The following is a 22,941-nucleotide window of genomic DNA, read 5'->3' on the forward strand; positions in this document are numbered from 1 at the left end:
CGGAATTCCATTTACCGGAAAACCATTTACCGGACTGCTATTTACCGCAAATTCATTTACCGGAATGAACCGTTTACCGGACTGCCATCTGCCGGAATGAACCATTTACCGGAATGACATTAACCGGAATGCACTATTTACCGGAATGCCATTTACCGGATTAAGTATTTTTAATCTATGATTGTATCCCGTTTACCCGGAAACTTATTTTTGGGGCAAGGTTTGGGTATTTTAATTGATTTCATGTGTGGCATTTAAAAATCGTTTTGATATCCGACTCCTCACGCTGCGCGTTCGAACTTGAAAGACATATTGTCCTTCACGCTGTCGCGTGGCGGACGGGGCTAAGGGATCACCCCTAGCTTTCACGCAGACCTAGGAAGCCCCGACAGACCTAGACCAATGTAATAGGACCGCCGCTTCCGACGGCGGGTCGGCGGCCTGCTCGGATTTGGGAGCCTCAGCGGCTTTGTGCCGCCTCAGCCCCTTCATCCTCGTTGGTTGCGGCTTCGCCGCAAAGAATAATGTTTTGAAAAATCCTTTTTATGGATACAAGTTCATTTTTTTCGAATTCTTGTTTGTAATGGTAATGGTAATTTTGATGAAATGATGAATTGAGAAATGATAAATTCTGGTGATAAAAATTCTGGGGAGAGGTATATTCTGTCGAAAATTTTTAGGGAAATGAGATACAACCCATATTTATACGTTTTAAAGAAATTCCGGTAAACGGTAGTTCCGGTAAATGATTTTCCTGTAAATGGTATAGTCCGGTAAATGGTTTTCCGGTAAATGGTATAGTCCGGTAAATGGAATTCCGGTAAATAGTACAGTCCGGTATATGGTATTCCGGTAAATGGTACTTCCGGTAAATGGAATTCCGGTACACAGTATACAACCATGCTATACAATCGTATATAACTGCATTGATTCGTAATAATGTGCATGCAATCGTATGCCTATACAAATTAATTCGCAATAATAATAATTTTGAATTTTTGGTTGAATCCCTCATCTTGGAACCAAAACTAATTTTTGGTTTCCTTTTGTAAATTTTCCCGGTTTTGAGTTCGAATTCCCGGTTTTGCCGGTGCGATTTTCAATTACAGGTTTTTTCCTGGTTTTTCCGGTTCTGTGGCCAACCTGATTTATATGAACAACTCTCTGAATACAAGCGTGGTTGACGAATAAAGTTGTTTCATTATGATGGGTGAACTAAAACTCTTTATATGAAATACCCTTTTTTGGTTCACCAAAATGCAGGTCGATCACTAATCGTAGGTTTTGTTTTTAACTGATTTAACCCTTCGATTTATAAAATAACACATTTGCAACAGTTTATGTACAAAAACGTGAAAATCGTATTCAGGACTGAAGTGGCATCGTGGTAGCGGTCTTGATTCTGCGGTTATGGTCGCATGTTCGAATCTTGTTGTCTTTATATGTACAAAGACCTAAAAATCGTATCCTTGATGGATAGGCTGGCGCGATTCTGGTAGCCCAGGCGTACTGGGTTCGATTCCCGGTATCGGCAAGAAAACTTTTGGGTTCGAACCCCATAAGTTGCCGACAGGTAAGATGTGTAACTAAATAAATATATCAGAGGAATGCATCTGGGGTTGATCTGAAGAGACTATTGCAAGCGGAGTGGATTGCCCACAGTTGTAGGTCTCTGAAGATTGGATACCTTCCTTCGACGAACCATCGGCCGTGGAAGCCCTAGAAGTAATTCGAAGGCCAAGCCACACAGACACAGGCATGGGGGAACCATACATACATATGTATGTATGTATGTATATATGGTTCCCCTATCGGTAGCAAGGTCCAGCCTGTGTCTGTGTAGCTTGGCCTTCGAATTGCTTCTCAGGCTTCCACGGCCGATGGTTCGTCGGCATCCAATCTTCAGAGACCTACAATGGTTGGCAATCCACTCCGCTTGCAATAGTCTCTTAAGATTAACCCCAGATGTATTCCTCTGAAGTATTTATTATTTATACAATGAAACACATCTTACCTGTTGGCAACTTATGGGATTTGAACCCAAAAGTTTTTCTTGCCGATACCGGGAATCGAACCCAGTACGCCTGGATTACCAGACTCGCGCCAGCCTATCCACTAGACCACATCAGCGCTCCCGGGGAACAATACATACATATGTATCTACATACAAAAACGTTAAAATCGTATTCTTGATGTACCTTTCCAAATTTGACTGATTAGAATAATTTGTAATGAAATGAAGGGTTAGGCCATCCCCAGATAACCAGAAATCGTAAAGCAGTGTTCATTGTAGATTGTATAAGCATTCAGTTTAAATTGGAATTGTATAAACATCATGTTGTAGCTAAACCAAGTTATATTTTATCGTTTATGATTTGTATAGTTTATTATATACGATAACATTTTGTTAATCGTATAGAAAGGTCAATAAAGTTGATTTAAATCCCAGTAGAATTGTGTAAAGATCAATATTTAATCCCACTGTACAATTAAGCAATCTTTCATGCTTGCGATCTATGATGACATATTATTTCCATGAAAGGTCGTACAGTAATTGTGAGAAAATCGTATAATGGAATTTAAACAATCTATTCATACATGTCATTCAAAGTCGCTTATTGAGATTTAATTAATCTGTAAATAATTGTTAATAATGCAATTCCTATGCTTAGCAATATCGTAATCATCTTATGTCAACAATTGCAAAAATTTGAAATCCTTGACGAATTTTGATGCAAAAATAAAGGCAGTTTTAATTTAAAAAAAAATATAAAAAAGAAAAAAGTGGCACATACAGTCGGCGTTTGCAAAAACACAGGCGACGCCTAAAAAAATCCGGTTCTGTGATACACGAATCCAGAAACCCAGAAATCGTAAAATGGTGTTTATTGTAGATTGTAAAAGCATTCAGTTAAGATTGGAATTGTATAAACATCATGTTGTAGCTAAACCAAATTATATTTTATCGTTTATGGTTTGTACAGTTCATTTGAAACGATAATATTTTGTTAATCGTATAGAAAGATCACTAAAGTTGTTTTGAATTGCAGTAGAATTGTGTAAAACTCAATATTATATCCCACTGTACAATTAAGCAATCTTTCATGCTTGCGATCTATGATGACATATTATTTCCATGAAATGTCGTACAGTAATTGTATGAACATCGTATTATGGAATTTAAACAATCTGCACATTGTCGATTTGTTTAACAGTACAGTAAATAGCTAGCTAAGATCGCACAGTGCTGAACACAATTATTGGTTGTAAAAGAATCGTCTATGAGATATATTAAAGTTGCATATCAAGAAACGGCATCTATAAATAGATTTGGAGTCCGAAATGATGCAGTCTGTGGTATTTTATACGATCAACTGATTTTTAAACGGCACTCTCAACTGTACATGAACAAATTTGCTTGTTTGCATCAACATGAAATGGCGCCGAGGAAGTATCGAAGGAGAGGGATCGGAACGTTGTGAGTTCGAGACTGAGCGAAAAGAGACACATAAAGTTGTGTATGGTTCAATTTTTTTTCGCAGTAAATATTAAATTCTATTGTATTAATGTTCACGGCGATTCATAGTAAAATCGTAATAAGGGAAAAATATAATTGCTTTGGGATACAGGAACCATAAATTGTATTAAATGGCGAAGAAAGTTGTACAAACCTCAGGCTACCTGCTAAAGGAAATTGTAATCAAATTGTAAGACAGGCAATGTAAAGTTGAAAGTTGTACAATCCTAAGATTTTATGCAAAGTAAAGTTGCTGTCAAATTGTTGAAAACGCAATACAAAGTTTTATATTTTCAAGGTGAGCAAAATTTGGTCCGTATATTGCCTCCACTTTGGTACGTACAGGCTCATATAGAATATTCTATACAACTTTTTCAGATTGTACAAAAGTGTGTATATCTCAGAAACAACTGAAATATACAGACCAAAATGTTCACTGGGTCCATGCCAATGTACACTTGAATTTAATTCCATTAAAACTTTTTACTACTATACCGTTTAAAAATTTTAAAATGTGAGATTTACTTCAAAATGATCTAAATAATATCTTACTTAAAAAGAGAGGCACCTCACTTACCTTATTGTACTTGGCCGCGTAGGTCCCGGTCAGCAGCGAGTGGAAAATGATGATGGTTTCATCGAGATCCCAGATGAAGATGCGCTCCGGCGTCTTCTCTGTTATACCACCGGGTTCGGAAGTGGAACTCCGCGTCGGACTAGGATGGGCATGCCGGCGACCTCGCGCCCTTCCCGGCTTTCCACTGGTGGGGGTAGTTTTGGAGTTGGCTGCGGCTGTCGCCACGGCTGCTGCCGAATTTTGAGGGATTGTGGGGGATATTGAGAGTGGTGATTGCGGAGAGTGGGAGTGTTGCAGCATAGTGGGGGTTGCTGAGGAGTGTGCTTCCGAGGGACTTTCGGCAGATAGGCCGGCTGCAACGTGGAAGCTTTGACTGCCGCTGGATCCGGGGGAGCTAACATAGGGCGGGTAGGTGGCAGTTTGGTAGTAGGGCGAGTAGGTTGGGTCATTGTAGTTGTAGTAGTCCTGTTGACTGGTACCGAACTGTGCAAAGTTGTTGTAACCGTAGGATGAGTAGATTTGTGCGGAGTTGTTGTTGGCGGCGGCCGCTGCGTAACTGGACGGAAGATATGTATTTGGCGAGGGGATTTTCGTTGAGGATCGGGCCTGGTAGGGTGATCCGTACGAGGAGTAGGTAAACGGTGCGTATTGCTGCATGTTGTAGGTGTAGGGGTAGTACTCAGACTTTTCGTACGAGCCGGTGGTGCCTTGGAGAGCGTCCAGGTTTCCTGGGTTGGCACAGAACAGTGAACTATCGAGGTGGGTGGCACCGACTGGAAGATTGCCTGCTGAGAGTCCGACGTCCAAACCCGGACTGCGGATTTCCGACTTGACTGTCCCGTCGGTCAGCCAATGCGACATCCCAAGCTCTGCGGGACCCAGGGTGGCTGAAGTGGAGTTGCCACTTGCGCTGCTAAGACTATTCAGGCCACTGGATGCAGTTGATAGGCCATCCAGGGAGTTTCCGACAGCTGTTTGAGCGCTTAAACTTGAAGAAGTGATCGTTGAACTTGCTCCTCCGTTGAGCCGCGTTGACGTTGAGCTATGGTTGGAGGTCGCTGACCCGTATGATATGCCGTTGTGAATCGGATTGGTTGCTGTGCTAGATGCGCCTCCTCCTCCGAGGGGTCTGTAGTTACTGTTCAACAGTGGGTAAGATCCTGTCGAGGAATGTGCAGCCGTTGGGTAGTGAAGCGTTGATCCGGCGCCGTGCGGTAAGCAGCTGTCTGCCGACGTTCCCGACGAACTGAGACTAGATACTGAGGTCGAGCTGTAGTTGCTGTGAATGAAATAAAACGAAAAAATCCTTTGTCAGACCTTACTATACTCATAAAATTCATCGGAATAACTAAATAACGTATATAGGCGTCATATTTCCTCATTACTCATGGCTTAACGGCATAAATCATAAACGTTACTACGACTCATGAGCCAGACTACGAATTATTACTATTTTTGATGAATCACAAAGGTGTCGTTAGAAGTCGCAGAGTGCCGGTGATTAATGGGGGTACTTTCATCCCAATGCCGACTTTTTAGTGTACCAACAACCCGTTACGTAGGCACTTGTGTGCTACTTACCCGGCAAACACGAAAAAGGAAAGGAGCATTAATTTTATTGTAATTTCACACCCTCTTCCAAATAATCAGCCTCTAAAAAATAGAGCCAAAGAAGATCGGCTCTTGGAAATGTCGCTGTCATGTTCATGTTGTCGGAAGGTTTTTTTCCACCTCCCTCAAAACCTTCAACAACATCGAGTGGATTGAAAAGTTTGAAAAATGTTACCCAATTACGTTTATGACATATTTTACTTTCGCTTTTCAATGAGAAAGGGAAAATGTCATGTATGTTGTTATATTTTGACTAAATGTTGTGAGCCATTTTTTTTTCGTTTATCGCTATGATAATGAGAGCGTATTCGGTTCAAAATCTACCAATCCATGTTAGCTTAGTTAGCAGCCAAGGCAGGAAGAGAAGGTTCAGCAATTCGATACCAGACAGTCTGGCTGCGGCTGCGGAACATTTACACCGGTGTGTGGACAGCGACAGAAACTACAACATTGTACAGCAGAGTGCATGTCATCCGAGCGAACCGAAAAGACCCGATTGAAAATTGAGCCGGTTTTGGTGACAACCGATACCATTCATTGGAGGCCCTCCTTCGTCTGGTCAACCGTGACATTTTCTTTCATAACAAACTTTTTTTTTCGATTCCTGGAAATCAATGAGTTGAGCGAACAAATGAAACGGAACTTTTCTATCACCGAGATATGACAGGTACGACGCCGTTGATTCGGCGAATTTATTTCATCCAGTTTCCAAAAATTAATCAATGGTTTGACTTTTCGGTAGAAAAAGACATAGCTTTTTTGGTGAAGATCATATTAAAGTTGAAACTAATTTCAGAATCGTCAACGTTTTCGCCTTCCCACAAATTAAATTTCATTTTTCAAGCAATCAAGTTTGAACTTCCAAAAAATAAACCGTTTCATGTGAATGTCTAAAAAAAAAGTTATTGCTAAACACACATTTTGTTTTTTATTCCACTTGAGCAAAAAAAAAAAGTAACAACAATCCAAATCGTTCGAAAATTTGAAAACTTTCTCACACTTTGAAGGTGTCATCGTAGGCATTTTTTCAGGGTTTTTTTTTGGCTGAAAATTTGTTAATGTTTTCGAATGTTCGATGCCCTTTGGGGCCGAACGGTAAGTCGGAAGTTTTTTTTGGTCCCCTTGCGCGATTCATTGTCAGAATAAACCTGTTGATTCATTCGATGCCGACTTATTTTGCCAAAGGTGCGAAAATATTTTGGTAATTGCGTTTTGGTTTTACTTTTCTTGTCTTGAGCTGCGAAAATCACTTTTAATCTAAAGTTTTAAGCGAATAATTTCTACCCATAATTTGGTGAATTGAGACAGTTCTGTCGATTTTTTAATGTTAGCCAAAATTTCAGCAAACTGGAAAAAAATCAAATTAAGGACTAAAAAGATAACTGGAATAGTTTAACCCGAGATTTTTATCGAATTTTTAACATGCGAAGAATGTTAATCAGTTTATTTAATTCTATTTATGATCGAGTGACTGTATTAATGCAAAGTGCCAATCGTCTACACAGTAATCGAGTTCGGTTACTAATCTTATTAAAGAAGTTCTGTATACACTAACCTAAGATATCCAGAATTTTTTCAGCACGTATCCTTACCGGACAAACCGGGCTATTTTGATCTAAAAACCTGGCAAAATCCGGGCATTTGATTTCAAAATGGTAAGCCAAAATCCTGTCAATATCCGGGCAAATTTGGTCAAAACCTAAAAATTACTCATCAAAAATCAAGAAAAAAAGTTAAAAAAAAATTTTTTTTCACCAAAATTTATCAACAGAATTTTAATTTAATTTTTCTAAAAAATCATTCATGATTATTTTTATAAAACTTGCTCAGAAAATTTCGATTTGGAAGCAAAAAGAAAAAAAAATTTATAACCCAATTTGTTATTTTAAAGTGTGATTTGTGAATGAAAATGAAAATAAACCCGGGCAAAATCCGGGCTTTTCCAATAAAATCCGGGCAACCGGGCCGGACCGAACTTTTTCAAAATTTTATATTAAATATCCCGGCAAACCCGGATAAAACCGGGTAATCTGGCAACCTTACACTAACCGTGAAACTATGAGTTCGGCAATTTATAATACTGATCAGCAATTGCAGAACTTTCAAAGTTTATAAGGTTAAACTTACCGATTCTTCGGTAAAATAAATCAGTAAATTACTTCGAATAACCGAACATCCTGTAAAATACCGAACACTCTGTCAAAAATGTCCGAATGTTTGGTAATAAATATTGGAATTGATAACCTTCCAAACAGATTTTCGGTAAATATTGCCGTATTTCGGTGAAAATTACCGAGCTCCAGTTCTTATACAGTCACTTTGTCATTTGAATAATTACGAAACTGATTAACGTACTCCGCATGTTGGAAATTCGATAAAAGCTACCGATTTCAGCGATTTTGTTGACCTGTGTAATGTTTTTTTTTCGGTAATCGATCAATTTTCCCATCCAACGTCGTTGATCGAAGATTGAATAACCGAAATTTGTACACAGATAGCGGTAACCGAATTCGACAGCTATTTTACCGAATTCGCAAAACGCGGAGTCCATAGATTAGGTCGGTATTTTTTTTATTATCACTGTGGGTACTGTGACTACCATGGGTGAAAAATTACCGAAATACAGGCAATATTCACCGAACAAACTGTAGTAAGTTGATCGATTCGGTATTTGGATTACAGAAGCGTTATGTTTTTTCCTACCGAAATTTTGTAGAATTTCACCGAATGCTCGGAAGTTTTTTTCGACCGTTCGGTAATTTTCATCGAACAACCGGTTGCTTTTGCCGAATAAATTGTGAAAATTCTGTAACGTGGCCTGCTGATACAAAAAAACAAAATCCATCCATTTTGATTAAATCAAAAAAATTATATCTACATATATACATACATATATAAAGATGGATTTCTGTCTGTCTGTCTGTCTGTCTATCTGTTCACTATAGACTCGAAAACTACTGAACCGATTTGAGTGAAACTTGGTAGATGGGTATTGGAGGCCGGGGAAGGTTCTTATAATGGTTTCCTATTTCCTTCCCTATCCCTGGAAGGGGAGAGCGGGCCTCTCATATGAAAGTAATAAGTCTTCATAACTCGAGAGCTAATCTTGCAAATCAAACCAAACTTGGCATGGGTGGGTACTTGGGTACAAGGAATGTTTCAAAGAATATTTGGTACCCCTCCCTCTTTCCAGTGGGAAGATTTGGAGGGGAGAGGGGGCCTACCATACATTTTTTTACATAACTGGAAAACTAATTAAGCTTATGGAACCAAATTTGGCATGGGTGGGTAAAGAATACGAGAAATGGTTGTGTGATTATTTCAGAGGTACAGGAAGGAAAAAGAGGGAGGGGGGGCTTTCATACTTTTTTGTGGCATAACTTGGAAACAATTCGAGCAAATGAAACATAATTTAGCTTGGAACGGTGTTTGGGTACGATAAATAGTTCTATGAATATTTGGTACTCCTCTCTCCTTCCAGTGAGGAGATAGAAAGTAGGGAGGGGGCTCTTTTACAATTTCAGCATTACTAGAAAACTAATCAAGCAAATGGAACCAATTTTGGCGTGGTAAGGTATTTGATTACGCTAAACGTTTCCAAGATATTTTGAGAACCCTCCGTCGTCCAGTCGGGAAATCTTAAGAGATGAGAGTGCCCCCATACAATACTCGGGATTTTGCCCAGCAAATGGAACGAAATTTCGCTTTGGAGGATATTTGAGCACAAGGAATGTTTCTGTGAATATTTGGTACTACTGCCTCCTTCCAGTTGGGCGATAGGAAGGAGAGAGGAGGCTCCTCTACATTTTTTGCATAACGTGAGAACTAATCGAACAAATGGAAACAACTTTGGCATGGGAAAGCATTTGGATACTTAAAATGGTTATTTGCGTATTTGAGACTTCTTTCTCCTTCAATTGGGGATACAGTTGGGGATTGTAAGCATGAATCAAGAACTTATCTAACAAAAGGCACCAAATATGACATGGGAACAATCATACAATTGGGCAAATGGAACGAAATTTGGCATGAGAGTGTATTTGAATACAGGGATTGGGTGATCATGATCCCCTCCTTCCAGGTAAGGGATTGGTAGGAAGAGGGCCTCCGATACAAATTTTATAGTATAACGTATAACTCGACAACTATTAAAGCAAACGAAACCAAATTTGGCATGAGAGGCTCAAGAAATGTTTTTCCGGTAATTTTACACCCACCCTTCCATTCAGTGGAACGATAAAAAGTGTGAAAAGGGTCACAATTTTTTTTTTTAATATTACGATAACTAATCTAGAAAATGGAGCCAAATTAGCATGGGAGCATATTTGTGTACGTGCAATGTTTCTTCGATGGTTTGAGACCCCCTTCTCTTATCAGAGGAGAGATATAAAGTGGAGACAGAGTCACCAATTTTTTGAATATCTCGAAAACTTATCAAGAATGGAGCCATGTGTGATATGGGATCGTTTTTGTATACAAGAACTGTTTTTGTGATGTCATGAGACCCCCTTTTCTTCGATTAGCGATATAGGAATGGGGGAGGGGGTCACTTTCACAATTTTTAGAAAAATTCGAGAACGAACTGTTAAACAAGTGTCCCGTGACGTTATTTTGTTACAAAAAATATTTCTGTGATCGACCCTCTTCACTTAAAAAAACGGGACAGCGAAGATTCCATATTAAAAAAAATTGGCATAAGTTATAAACTAATGAAGCAAAGAAATTCAGAGTCATATAAAGGATTAAAACACAAAAAAAAAGTTTTTAAAGCAAAAAAAGTTAAAATTTTATTTTGAAGAAACCTTTAAATAATATTTTATTTTAATTTAAAAATTATGTTCAAATAAATAAGAGTTTAACAACTAGGTACCAAAAATTTCAATGAACCTTGGAAGGTATAGCAAAGCACACCGGGTCAGCTTGTCACATATATTTTTAAAGAAAAGTAATCATGATTTAATAAATTGACGCTTCCCCAAGCTAAAGCTTACAGCAATCATTCGGTAAAAAAGCAGGTAAGTCGATAAACGTGGTGAATGATCATTTGATAATTGCCAAGCATTTCGGTAAAATTTTACAAAATTTCGATAAAAAAAACGAACGCTTGGTTATACAAATACCAAGTTTTTAACAATTGCTCCAGCAAATATAACCAGTATTTTAGAAAATGTTTACCGAATAATAACCGCCTTAGCCAGTCGTACCATCCATGAAAAATTACCGAACAGATTAACAAGCTCCATATGTTGAAAATTCAGTAAAACATACCGATAACGTCGATTTTTGCCAACTGTGTATGTGACAACAAGTTTAACTGAACATTAGCAAAGTTAACTGATGCTTCTCGGTTTGTATTTAAATACTGCAAAATTTACCGAACAAACTATAAAAAAGCTATGGATTCTGCGTTTCGATTACCGAACGATCAGTAATATATAACCGAATATTCGGAAAATTTTACCGAACAACCAATCGAGTTTTTCACCGAGATACCGGTTATTTTTATCGAACACACTGTGAATACACACTATTCGGTAGAAAAAGTTACCGAACATTTAGTTTCCCTGATTTAGTGAGCATAAATCAGAATTATATTTCGCCAAATTTTAATTGAGTATTCGACGTAAGAGTCATCATCACTGTCTTTTTTTTCAAAATTGCGTGATAATAATCACATCATTTTCGCAAAAAAAAACACTTAAATCTTCTCCCTTCCCAGTGATTTGTCCGCAATTGACAAAACTGTACCTCGGCTGTCAAAAGTTGCTCCCCATTGCAGATTTCCATTCACTCGCCAAAAGTATGGGAAAATTTCGAATTTGATGTCCGAAGCAGGTTGCATCGCCAGCATAAACGCGATTTACTTATAACAAATAACCGACAAGCCGACAAAACATTAGTTAGTGCGCGGCACATTCGACGAGGCAAGGACAAAAAAACGCAAGTGCCGGCCGGAGAAAAAAAACGGGCAACATAAAATAGGTTGAAGTAATCCGACTCGTCTCGTGTGGCGGACTCGAAGACTTGAGAGGGACCCGGGAATGGGGCCGGCTTTCGGTTGTTTTGGTTCCCTGGCCGAAGGAAGTGAATTGAGCGTACCTTATAGAAAAAATAACTAAATTCCAGTACCGTTATGTTGCAAAGTCTCATACGATTCGATTATGGGAATGTCACGTGTCAGCTGGAACCGGGCAGCAGCAATAATAGCGCAATGGTGCAATTCTACACCTCCCCTGTCGGTTGATCCTGACCACAAAATGGGGATCAAGTTCAAAGTGTGTGTTGTTGCCTGGCTAGACGTGCTCTAGAATAGTTGTTGGCTGGCGTAAACATATTATTGAGGGCACTCTGCAGGTTGGTTGTGTTTTTCCCCTGATCGACGTTCTGAACCGCCAACAACGGATGAATGGCCGGAAATCGATATCATGGTCACCGAACGTAATTTTGTGCTAAGGTAGCATAGAGCTGTTGATTGAGTGGTTCTTGAGCTTGAAGATCCATGTGAAGTACATGGGGGCACTTTCAATAGAAAGTTCGGTTGAGCTTAGTTGATGTAAAAACACCATGGAGCCAAAACAGGAAAACAAAAATGTAGGCACAATTACAAACTAAGGTTTTTCGTTCAATGAACGTCATGCATCCTGAAAACATGCAATCAAAATTTAATCTGGAGTAAAATTTTATCTAACATCTCAAAAAAGAAGTCTAAGGCAAGAAAGTCTCTTAGACCAAGCCCACCAATGGTTGCTAAACCTCGAATCGAGTACATTCAGCAACATATTTATCAACCCATCTTCGCACCAACAGTTGCTAACTTGATTCGAAAAATAGCATTCGAGCAGTAGGTTGTTACAGGATGCGTTTATGTAGCAACCCGGTAGCAACGCAGCCGGTCGTCGCTAGCAGAAAATAAACAAACACAAATACCAACCTGGATGGCAACAATGGGTGCGAAAATCAGTAAATTGATAAAAACGCAACCAATCAAACCATCTAAAATACCGACCGAAAAAGCAACGCCCGGTGGGCTTGGTCTTATAGGACTTTAAATTGATGTTTTCCTGCCACCCCTCGGTAGCTTGAAAGTACAACTGCCCGAAAAATTTAGGACTATTCCTGCAGTTTGCAATCCTAGTAACCACATGTCGCGTTGCCACGAATCAAATGTAAAATACGGCATGGTACAAGTGTTGTTTTCATTTTGTAAAGTTGGGACGGATATAGAATTTGAGTATGTAAGTAAATTTAAATAGTTAGGGAATTTCCTAAACAATTAAAAGTTTGGATATCACTTAAAGGACGAACGTTCGCATAGAACTGTACAAAAGTGGAACTTTTTTGCTGTTTAAAACTATATTTCGAGGTCCATGGAACTACTTCTCTATCTAGTTCAGCCAATACTCAAGAATAGGACCTGTCAACGTTCATCCGCTGATATAGGAAAAAGATCATGTGTAGGTTCCCCTAGAAACTTAAAAACTAGTAACATCAACGAAACATTTTCTACTCATAAATGCCCAATCTAGCTTCCACGAAATGGCCAATGTAATGCAAACATTCGAATGTGCATATCAAAGCATAGAGCAGTAGCAGCAGCGCGATGCCACCGGGCCGATAATTGATGTCGTTTTAATGTGTTGATGACGAGAATTTGATGTGCGGACGCGAGACTTCGTCGCTGATGATGATGTCTCGCGAAAGACGCTAACAAAACATCGATCATCATCTATGAGCCGTTGTCGTTTTCGTCGTCGTCAGATTTTTATGATCCCTGCCTGCCATCCCCGCGACCGACGACGCCATCAATGTTTTGAGAAACGAGCGGAATCGGCACTACTAGTCAGGTCATCAGATTTCAACTAAACGAATGAAAACTGCCTTCTAGGGTACTGGCACTGGTTTTTGGTTTTTGTTATGTTCGCAGGAACTGAACGAATTATAGCTTGAATATTAGGAAAGGTTGCACAGTTTGAAATTTTGATAGTTTACCATAGATCGTAAACCACGGCTCAGGAGAACCAATCCTTGGACCAAGATTTTTTTTAGCATAGCTGGTTCGTGTAATCTCAGCAAAGCTTCTCTTTCGCGTTTAATTTCTTTTGGAACATGATTGCTGCTCATCAGATAACCGATAGGAGTAAAGTACCTAATGTAAGTCCATATTAAGTTAAGTTTGTATCTATTTCAATTCCAATTATAACTCAAAAATAAGAATGGTTCACTGCCCCTACTTTTCGCGGAACGGCTACCGTGTGCACTAGAAACTACCTTGGTAGCTATAGCTTAGCTTAGGAAGATAGCTCACATGAACGACTCGTTCCTAAGGACAGATCAAGACGGTAACCTGAGACGTGATCTACGTTCCATGAATGGAAAGTAACCGGATAAGGAAGGTGCCGAGGTTTCGGTTTGATAAGCAATGTGTCTGCAAGTATGAACATATATGAATAGCGCAGCAGGTCTTCGCTGTCTGTCTTCGAAAGGCGTCAAACGGGGAGGAAGTTATGTTGCGAATTTGATGCGCTTGGGAAATCGGCATTGTTTTGGCATTTTATGAAACCCTAGTCGGTGTTTGGGCTGCAGACCGCTGCTACTACATTTCGCATTTTTTTTTTTGCACAACTTGCTGCAATCTTGTTTTGATTACGGTCACGTCACTTGGATGGAAGAAGATAGATAACAAAAATTGTCTCTTAAATTTGAAGATTATACCAAGCACTAAATGATTGATTGAATTATCAATCGTATGGAAAAAACTGTTTTTGATAATAATGAACATAACCTCAACAACAATAATTTTCATCAAATTATATGGATAGCTTATAAGTTTATGGTCTTTACTGAAAAAGGACATACCCTTCACCGATATGGCCGGTGTGATGTCCTTTGTGATTAGGAAAATTTACAGGCCGGTGTGATTTTTTTTTTGTTTCGATTATAGTCGTTTTACCATCTTTATGGCATTCGCGACTTTATCAACGTTACAGTTGGCGGATCGTTATTGAAAAACTTATCCGGTACAACTGTGTTCGATGTTTGCTCTTGGGCTCGAACCCGTGGACATCGGCTCAGGAGACAACAGACTTGCCAACTGAGCTATATCACAAGCCCTTATCGGTGTGGTTTTGAGAACTTAAAGATGGATAGAAAGTTAGAAGAAATGAAATGATGAAAATGAACGGTTGTGTCGAACGCGGTGGTAACATGCTGAGAAGGCAATCCATCGATAGATCCGTTTTGACTTAAAGAGAGCTTTTCTGAGCAATCACATACCACCTTTTTGTTCTTTCGCACTGCAAGTTCCCGCATGTTAGGCGAACCAAGCTTGACCTACAAATGTGTGATGGTAGATTCAGCCCTATTTGTATCTACTACGTCATAGTAGTTGACCCGCGCTAAACAAAAATGTGTGAAAATGCTTCTAAATAGATAAAATTCTACTCACTCGTTTCCATCACTTTGAAAACATGAAATCGCATTAGTAATGAGAGCTCAAGTCGTTAACAACGTTATTGCGAATCACAACTTCTACCAGAAAAGTGGACGATTGTAAAGGTGGTTACTTGAATTTCGGATATGATAAAAAAGTTCACCATGTTTGCAGATTCTCAAGACGATTTCGCTGAATTTGTTCTCCCGCGCGGGCTTCTAGTGAGCATGTTGTTCTACCTGTGACCAGCAGTGCCACCAGATTGCTAAAAATCAGATGGTGCTTTTGAAAGAACTGTGCAATGAGAGAAGCAGCAAATATTGACGTTGCCATGCCAGAAACGTTTGGCATCCGTTGAGAGAGAAAAATACGTGCACTCTCTTGCATCCTTTAACAATGTACGCATAAGATGTCGAGTATCGTCAAACTTGTACAGTTTTTATCGCTTTAGTTGGTTAAGAATATGTATGTGTATTACCTCCACTTTCGTAGGTAAATGCTGTTTTGTGAGCTTTATACTTTTTTTAAGGTTTTATTGATGACACTTTACCATCCTTGTGGCATTCGTGTCTTGTAAGTTTTATACGATCATTCTACAATGTTTATGAAACACATAACAAGTTGTTGCAACAAACATTAAGAACTTACAATAATTAGATTCTTCATTATATGGACATTTCAGCTGTTTGCCACATGACTCCGCAGTCGTCCAGATACCAGGAAACGCTTCAGGAATAAAAATAAGTTTAGATGATCTACGAAGACTAATCAAAGCTTATTAAAGCTAACATTTGTAGCTTCTGGAGTCAGCACCCGGAGGTGGAATCGGGGGATTCCAATTGAGAGAGGGTTCTTGGCATTTGGAATGGTAATGATTGAAATTCCACAACTGCTTCACATATTGCAGTAATTCGCACATTTTCTCTCTTTCTAAGCACTGGTCTCTCATTTTAACTCAATTTTACTCATTTCCCGCACAATTGGCAGCAATGCACCACAATTTCAAACATTTGCTGAACAATTTGAGTGATTATTGACGTATCTCCTCTCTTTATCTCAGTCCCTAACTGGAATTTAGCAAGTCACATCACATGCATGACTCTCAGAGTATGTCCCAAATATTCATTATTCCGCATGAAGGAAAAGATTCATAGCTGATGTTGGAGCCCGCAGTGAATTCTCTATTTTCTCTGATAAACCAGTTTCCATAATGAGTAGTGCTCGATTTGATTCCCTGCGTACAATTGAACAATGGATGGTTTCTCACAGAAATGCATAAATAAAGGATTGGACGCGCTAAGCGTCTGAGTTAAAGCCAATAGCTGGAAAACCTCATAGCTCGTTCTCTCTGGCTTGTTTAGTTTCAACGGAGAATATGCTGTGGATTTCTTCTACTCACGGAGACGGAACAAAATAGAGTACCGTGGACTGGGGGAGCTTTGATCACCGGGGTAACTATGATCAACATGAAATTGGTGCAGATAATCATCATTAACTGTGTCTGAGTCCAGGGGTGGAAAACAGAAGAAAAAAAAACAAAAAAAAGCTCTCAAATGTCAAATTGGTCTGAATCACCGACCGTGCACAGTGAGCAGGTATCAAATTTAGTTTCACTAGAATGATCATTCATTAAACTTTTTTTTAAGTCTTAGAGAGAGTTTTGCATTGGATAAGTTTACAAGTTTCACTAAACTGATCATGTCTCATCTATGAAACAATAGCTTTGTTGATTTTGTTGGGTTACGGTACAAATTTTTATCATAAACGATTACAAATCTTTACAAAAAGTGCTCATTTTTTGTTGAAAAGTAAAAAAATGCTGCAAAAATACTGCAGCGAATTTCTATTCGCCTAACCTAAGTCTGAAGTTAAAATACCTTAAAACTGTTTTCTACGTTTGGAAGCCTTTAAATTATAATAGGATAAATTTGGTTTGTATTTGAAAATTTTTTTATATCACTAAAAAAGTAATTTTATAATTTTAAATTATCTGTTTTTTTTTTCGAAGGATCACGATCAAACACCTCTCCTGATAAAATGAAAGAAATTAGAAACAAATGGGTTGTTTTATGTGAAGTTTATGTTTTTCCTTTGTATTGGTATAGTTTTAGTATTATGTTTATGATCTTTTTGTGATAGCTTTAGGACATTCAAAAAAAAAATGGACATATTATTGGACATTTAGAACAAATGGCTAAAAAAACCCAATCAAATGGTTGAGTTTGAAGATGAAAAGGACATGGGAATAGTTGGAGGACCTAGGGAAATGCATGAAGGTAAAATTTCAATTTTTTTAGACCCAAATATATTGAGAAATTTTTATCAATATTGCCCCTAAATGTATGCAGCTACATTGTCCATCTTTTGAGTATAACTGATACTTAAAAAAAAATACTCTTACTAATGTATTAAGCCTTCTGTGCTGAATGCCATCAAAACAATAATTTTGAAGATGTTGAAATACGTAAAGTAAAAACCATAGTGATCAAAGTTTTCGGGGTAACATGACAGCTGATTGTGTGACAAACATTTAGTTATAGCCACTAATTTCGTGAATATTCTGCAATCAATGATATAGACTGCCCCAGATTTGAATGAGAAATTTCAAGCTTGTGAAATGTTATGCGCTTCAGGCTTAAAATGATCCTAGGTCTAGTAGTAGTCTCATGCCAAATTTGGACCAGATCGGATGACGAGAAAGGGTCGCCCAATGAGCCCAAAGTTTGTATGGGATTTTGAGACATTTTGTTTGGGAGGAACATGAAAATCCAGTTTTTCATGAATAACTTTGGTCCCATTTAGCCGATTTCTTTCGAAAGCTTAAATAATAAACTATGACGAATATTTCATCCGAAGACTGCATTTCGATTCGACTTATGGTAAAAAAGTTATTAAACTTCAAAAATGGGGTAAGTTTTTTCAGGGTTATATTCATCACTGTTAATGCTGCGTCAAAATGTTTGAAGAAGTGTCTCTCATTAATAGTGACTATTTTCTGAAGCTTAATAACTTTTGTGCCTTAACTTTATTCGACATGCAGTCTTCGAATGAAATACTTGTCATAACTTAGGCTTTAAGAAAAACCGTTTTCAAAAGAAATCGGCCGAAGGGGACAAAAGTTATTCATGAAACACTGGATTTTCATGTTCCTTCCGAACAAAATGTCTCAAAATCCCATACAAACTTTAGGCTCATTGAGCGACCCCTTCCCGTGATCCGATCTGGCCCTAATTTGGCATGAGTCCTTGTACTAGGCCTAGGATCAATTTAAGCCTGCAGCGCATAACTTTCTCAAGTGTCGGGTCATTTGGGACACTCTAAATTGATCATGCCTTATACTCTTTAACTCAGTAAGTGTTTTAAAACTTTTAAGTGTTCCAAAAAACAAACCCTTCCAAAATATTCGAAAAGGAATTAAATAAGTGATCAAAATTCCCCCAATTTACGCTACTCGTAGGAAACCCCAAAGGAGTTATCGTGCTCTCATGTTTATTGCAAAGGTTTGTTAAAGCTGAGCCTAGAGACATTCTATTATTTCGAAGTCCTTAAATTCCAAGCCGCATGTTCTTAGAACAAACTTGCTGGGTTGTTAAAATTGAAATCTGACGAATTTACCAAATAGGTTTAGCTCTTTTGGACTATTATTTGTTTCGATCCAAATGGCCGGTCTGGGCACTGGTTTAATCTTGATGGATTTCAAAAGTCATAAATTAATGAAAAATTGAACATAAGTTCTGTGTGATTAGTGATAGATCATAACTCCTAAGTTTGTCAAATTATTGCTTCATATGTAAAAAAAACAGTGGGACTCAAAATCTTCCAAATGGATTACTTAGTCTTGAATGGATTTAATAACGCCTACTAAGAAAAACTACGAAGTTTTATTTTAATTAAAGTTGGTTTACAAGTCTTATTAGCTTTTCCTGCCCTTTTTTTGTCACCAAATCAGCGCATGTTTAGCTTAAAAAATCACAACAGATGATTTCGTCATCCTAATGAAGGAGATATCCTCGTGTCAACGATTATGAGAGTCCCAATCGAAACAGGGACAAAAAAGTGCACGCGGCAATTATAAACGGCACATTTGTTATGAATTCCTTCATTTCAAATGTTTTCCAAATATACATAAAAACCTTCCACTTGAAGTTACTCTTAAATGCTGTGAAAATTACTGTACGTGGCGTAGCGTTAAATCTCCCAGCAGGTCATAATTCATTGTGCGCTATCCCGATACCAGCAGTAACTGTGTGAAAACGGTCATGTTTTCCCATTACGGCCGGGTACGGGTCATTTCGTTTGAAATTTTAACAGATTTTAACGAGTTCTTCCATTGCTTAAGCATCCCAAAAATTAAGATTTTTTACAACCTCAACCGATTTTTTGTTTGTGGCTTAGCTGTTGCGTCGACCTAACTTAACCAAACCAAAAAAAAAAAATCCAACACATGTGTTCAGCAAATGCCTTCGCCGATTCGCTTTCGACTTGTTCGGGTCGAACAAGTGGCTTGAAAATTTATGTTTAGGATAGACAAAAAATCATAAGTCTCAAGTGATTAGGCGTGCATATGCTAAATTTAGGGAAATTGAACGGATGGACGAAAGTCCGGTCAGCGAGTTTGCGGCCCAAGAGACCTAGATGTAGGTTGACATTTTGCAAAACTGACTAACGTTATTGCCACACATCAGAGCCTAAGGAACCGAAATTTTTTTCTGCGAACTTCCAGCGCAAACAAGACATTGACTTGTCGTTGGTCATAAAATTTAGGGACTCTTTGACCGGCGCAGGACCATAACCCAAAGTCAATAGCTTCGCGCAGCTGGTTTTTGGTGCCTGGAGATTTCGGTTTTCTAGGACTTCATTGGCTCCATCCTGCTGCTGCTCATCATGATGGAAATAAACAAACAGTGATGGCTTGATCATTGAAGTGTAAACTGAATGGATCTGACACGAAATTGACTGCCGCCGTAGGAGTCAAACACGCTGAGGAACCAACCGTATGGCGGAGTCATTGTTTTTCTTGTTTTTACCCGCCGTACCATGACCGATCTCTTCCATACATTATTGGTGAAAGAATGGAACTGAAAGAAGTCCTTTGATCGGCAGGTTCAAGTGGTTCCTTGATGAGATGCGCAAGGTTCGCTGATGGCATTTGGCTTGTTCCGATTTTTCGGGTTTTGTTTGTTCACGGGTTGGACTTTTGGAAAATGTGCAAGATTTTTCTCAGAATGGTCGATTGGGCACAAACCCGTTGAGATTTTTGAATGTTATTATTGGACCCAATACGAACCCAGTATTGTTTGATACTTTTTTTTTGTTCCTATCATTTTAAGTTGGTCTAGAGGACACTTCTACGCGGATCTGTAAGCAGTTATCATCTTGCGGTTTGCGGTTGCGCTAGAACTTAGAATAGCACATTCTGGCAGGCCAAAGAACAATTAAGGCCCCGATGTTTTGATTCCGGAACAGAATATTTTCTACCTCATGACTGGCCTCCCGCTTCCGCACTCATAGAAGAGATTGCAGAAATCCAGTGCCTAAATATTTAGCAAATCTGTGTGCCGAAAATGCGCTGAAATGTGTACTGTACCAAAGATGATATGATTGGAGAAGCACTACTGGCATAAAGACTGCATGACACCTAAATACATTCAAGCAAAACAAGAAAAACATTTAATGGGAGTTTTATACTCTTGGATAATTGTGCCAACGTAAAAACTTTTAACTACACAAATAACACACGACATATTACAGGACACTACACTTAATGTTCTTACTAACGGACAGTAAAAACGTTAAGTGTAGTGTCCTGTAATACGTCGTGTGTTATTTGCGTAGTGGATAATTCATCCCGAAAAAATATAATATAGATATAGTGAGAATCGAAGTCACTGCAACATCTCATCTCGGATTGCCAGTCCGATATCTTAGGGGCCGTCCATAAATGATGTCACGCGTTAGGGGGGGAGAGGGGGTTTCGATTTTTGTGACAATTTGTGACATGTTGGGGAGGGGGGGTCAGCTTGAGCGTTACATCACTTATCATTACAAAAATACAACAATAACAAATAGTTTTATCCTAAATTCAATAAAACTATACTTGCATCATTCATTTAATGAATAATAATAATCACGTAATCACTTTTAGTAAACTTTATGAGCATAAGAAAGTTCTCAAGAACACTTTAATTGCAACACTCAGGAAAGTCCGTCCCACTAAAATTGTGGCAAAACGTGAACAGGATTGCTTGGCCGGTCCGGTCCCTTTCTAACCTGTGGAGAAGATTTGGATTGCAAATGGATTCAAAAAGAGGAACTAGATTTGGATGGTTTCAACATCGTCCCTGATGCTGCAGCTACTACCTCGATTTTCCCGGTCATTAATATGGAAAATCATCAACATAATCCTTGGACTCATGATTCAAATGTGTTATAAGCAATGATTGAAGGCTTGTTAAAAGTTGTTAACCTTTTTTTCAATGCTTGGAATAAAACTGATGAATTTAAAAAAAGCAGCATTTTTATTCAAATTTCTGAAGGGTTCAAAATTTTACTCCAGAAGGAGGGGGGGGGGGTTAGGAAAACGTGACGTAATACAAAAGGGGGGTTACGGAATTTGTGACAATATGTGAGAGAGGGGGGAGGGGGGGTAAATTTTTTACAAATTTTGCGTGACATCATTAATGGACAGCCCCTTAACAAGTACACCATTTGAGTCGTCCAGCAAACATAAAATCGCATTAGAAAAGATAACTCAAGTCGTTAACAACGTTATTGCGAATCGCAATTCCTACCAAATAAGTTAACGATAGTAAAAAATGGTTATTTGAGGTCGAATTAAATCGGATATGATAAAAACTCCGCCATGTTTGCAGATTCTGAAGAAGATTATTGTCCCGCGTGGGCTTCAAGTGAGAAACAGCCTTGTGTTGCGACCAGCAGGGATGCCACTTTATAAAACGAACACACACTTTTAGGATTTCAATGAAACTTCATGTTTCTTTGAAGAGATCTAAATTCTACAACAGAGAACAGACATACAAGCTAGCCCAAAAAACTTGTGTAAAAATCCCAACACCCTTTTAGATTTTTGGTTGGGCCACCAGATGTCTCCAAATACACCAAATAGAACTGTCAAAACAAAGCTGACTAAGTTTCAGTCAGTTTTCTAAAGGTCGTATGAGCTGCTTAGCATGCTTCAAGAAAATCGCTATTGAATAATACGTTCATCATGTTGCATAAAAAAATAATCATAAAAGTTATTATCTTTTTCCATATTTGTTAGAAATACAAAGTTTAAAACAGCTGGATGCTAAAGTTATATGTGAAAGTAATCCGCTTTGAGATGCCTAGAATCAGTACTGCTTGGTGACACTGATCGTCAAGAATGTTCTTGTATTTGACTGGACATAGGAGATGCATTTTCTAACATAAATTACTGTTCGAGAAGTGAGAAATCTTATACCAAAGCTGTTAGTTATCTTAACTGTCATAGTAGTGCAAAAATAAAGAAAGTGAAATTCCTCCCAGTTAAAAGTAACTCTGATTTAATTTATTTAGCAATAAATTAAAGCCGTCCATTTTACTGAGACATTGGACTCTTTTTTTGTGAGTTCATATACGATTACGTCTTTTCGAAAACTGGGCACTTTAAAGTTGATTTGAACCTTTGGAACGGCGTAATAGATGGCACTGTTTGTAGTCAATTTCTAGCGTATTTTTTAAGTGATAGCATTTGAAATTTTACACACTTTTTCGACGATTTTCGAAGCTTGTATGTCTGTTCTCTGTGATTCTACTCAAGACCAA

The 22,941-nt window shown here is 38.4% G+C and overlaps 1 protein-coding gene across 1 annotated transcript in view; it reads right to left on the reverse strand.

The window, feature by feature from the left end:
• Window positions 1-22,941, reverse strand: part of LOC129746254 (developmental protein eyes absent) — a 122,349-nt gene that overhangs the window by 15,107 nt on the left and 84,301 nt on the right. The window contains exon 4 of the mRNA XM_055739835.1: window positions 4,095-5,373. Coding sequence (XP_055595810.1) covers window positions 4,095-5,373 — 1,279 coding nt within the window. The remainder of the gene's footprint in view (window positions 1-4,094; window positions 5,374-22,941) is intronic.

This window comes from Uranotaenia lowii, chromosome 2, assembly GCF_029784155.1.
Source record: "Uranotaenia lowii strain MFRU-FL chromosome 2, ASM2978415v1, whole genome shotgun sequence".
In the NCBI taxonomy this organism is placed as follows: Eukaryota; Metazoa; Arthropoda; class Insecta; order Diptera; family Culicidae; genus Uranotaenia; species Uranotaenia lowii.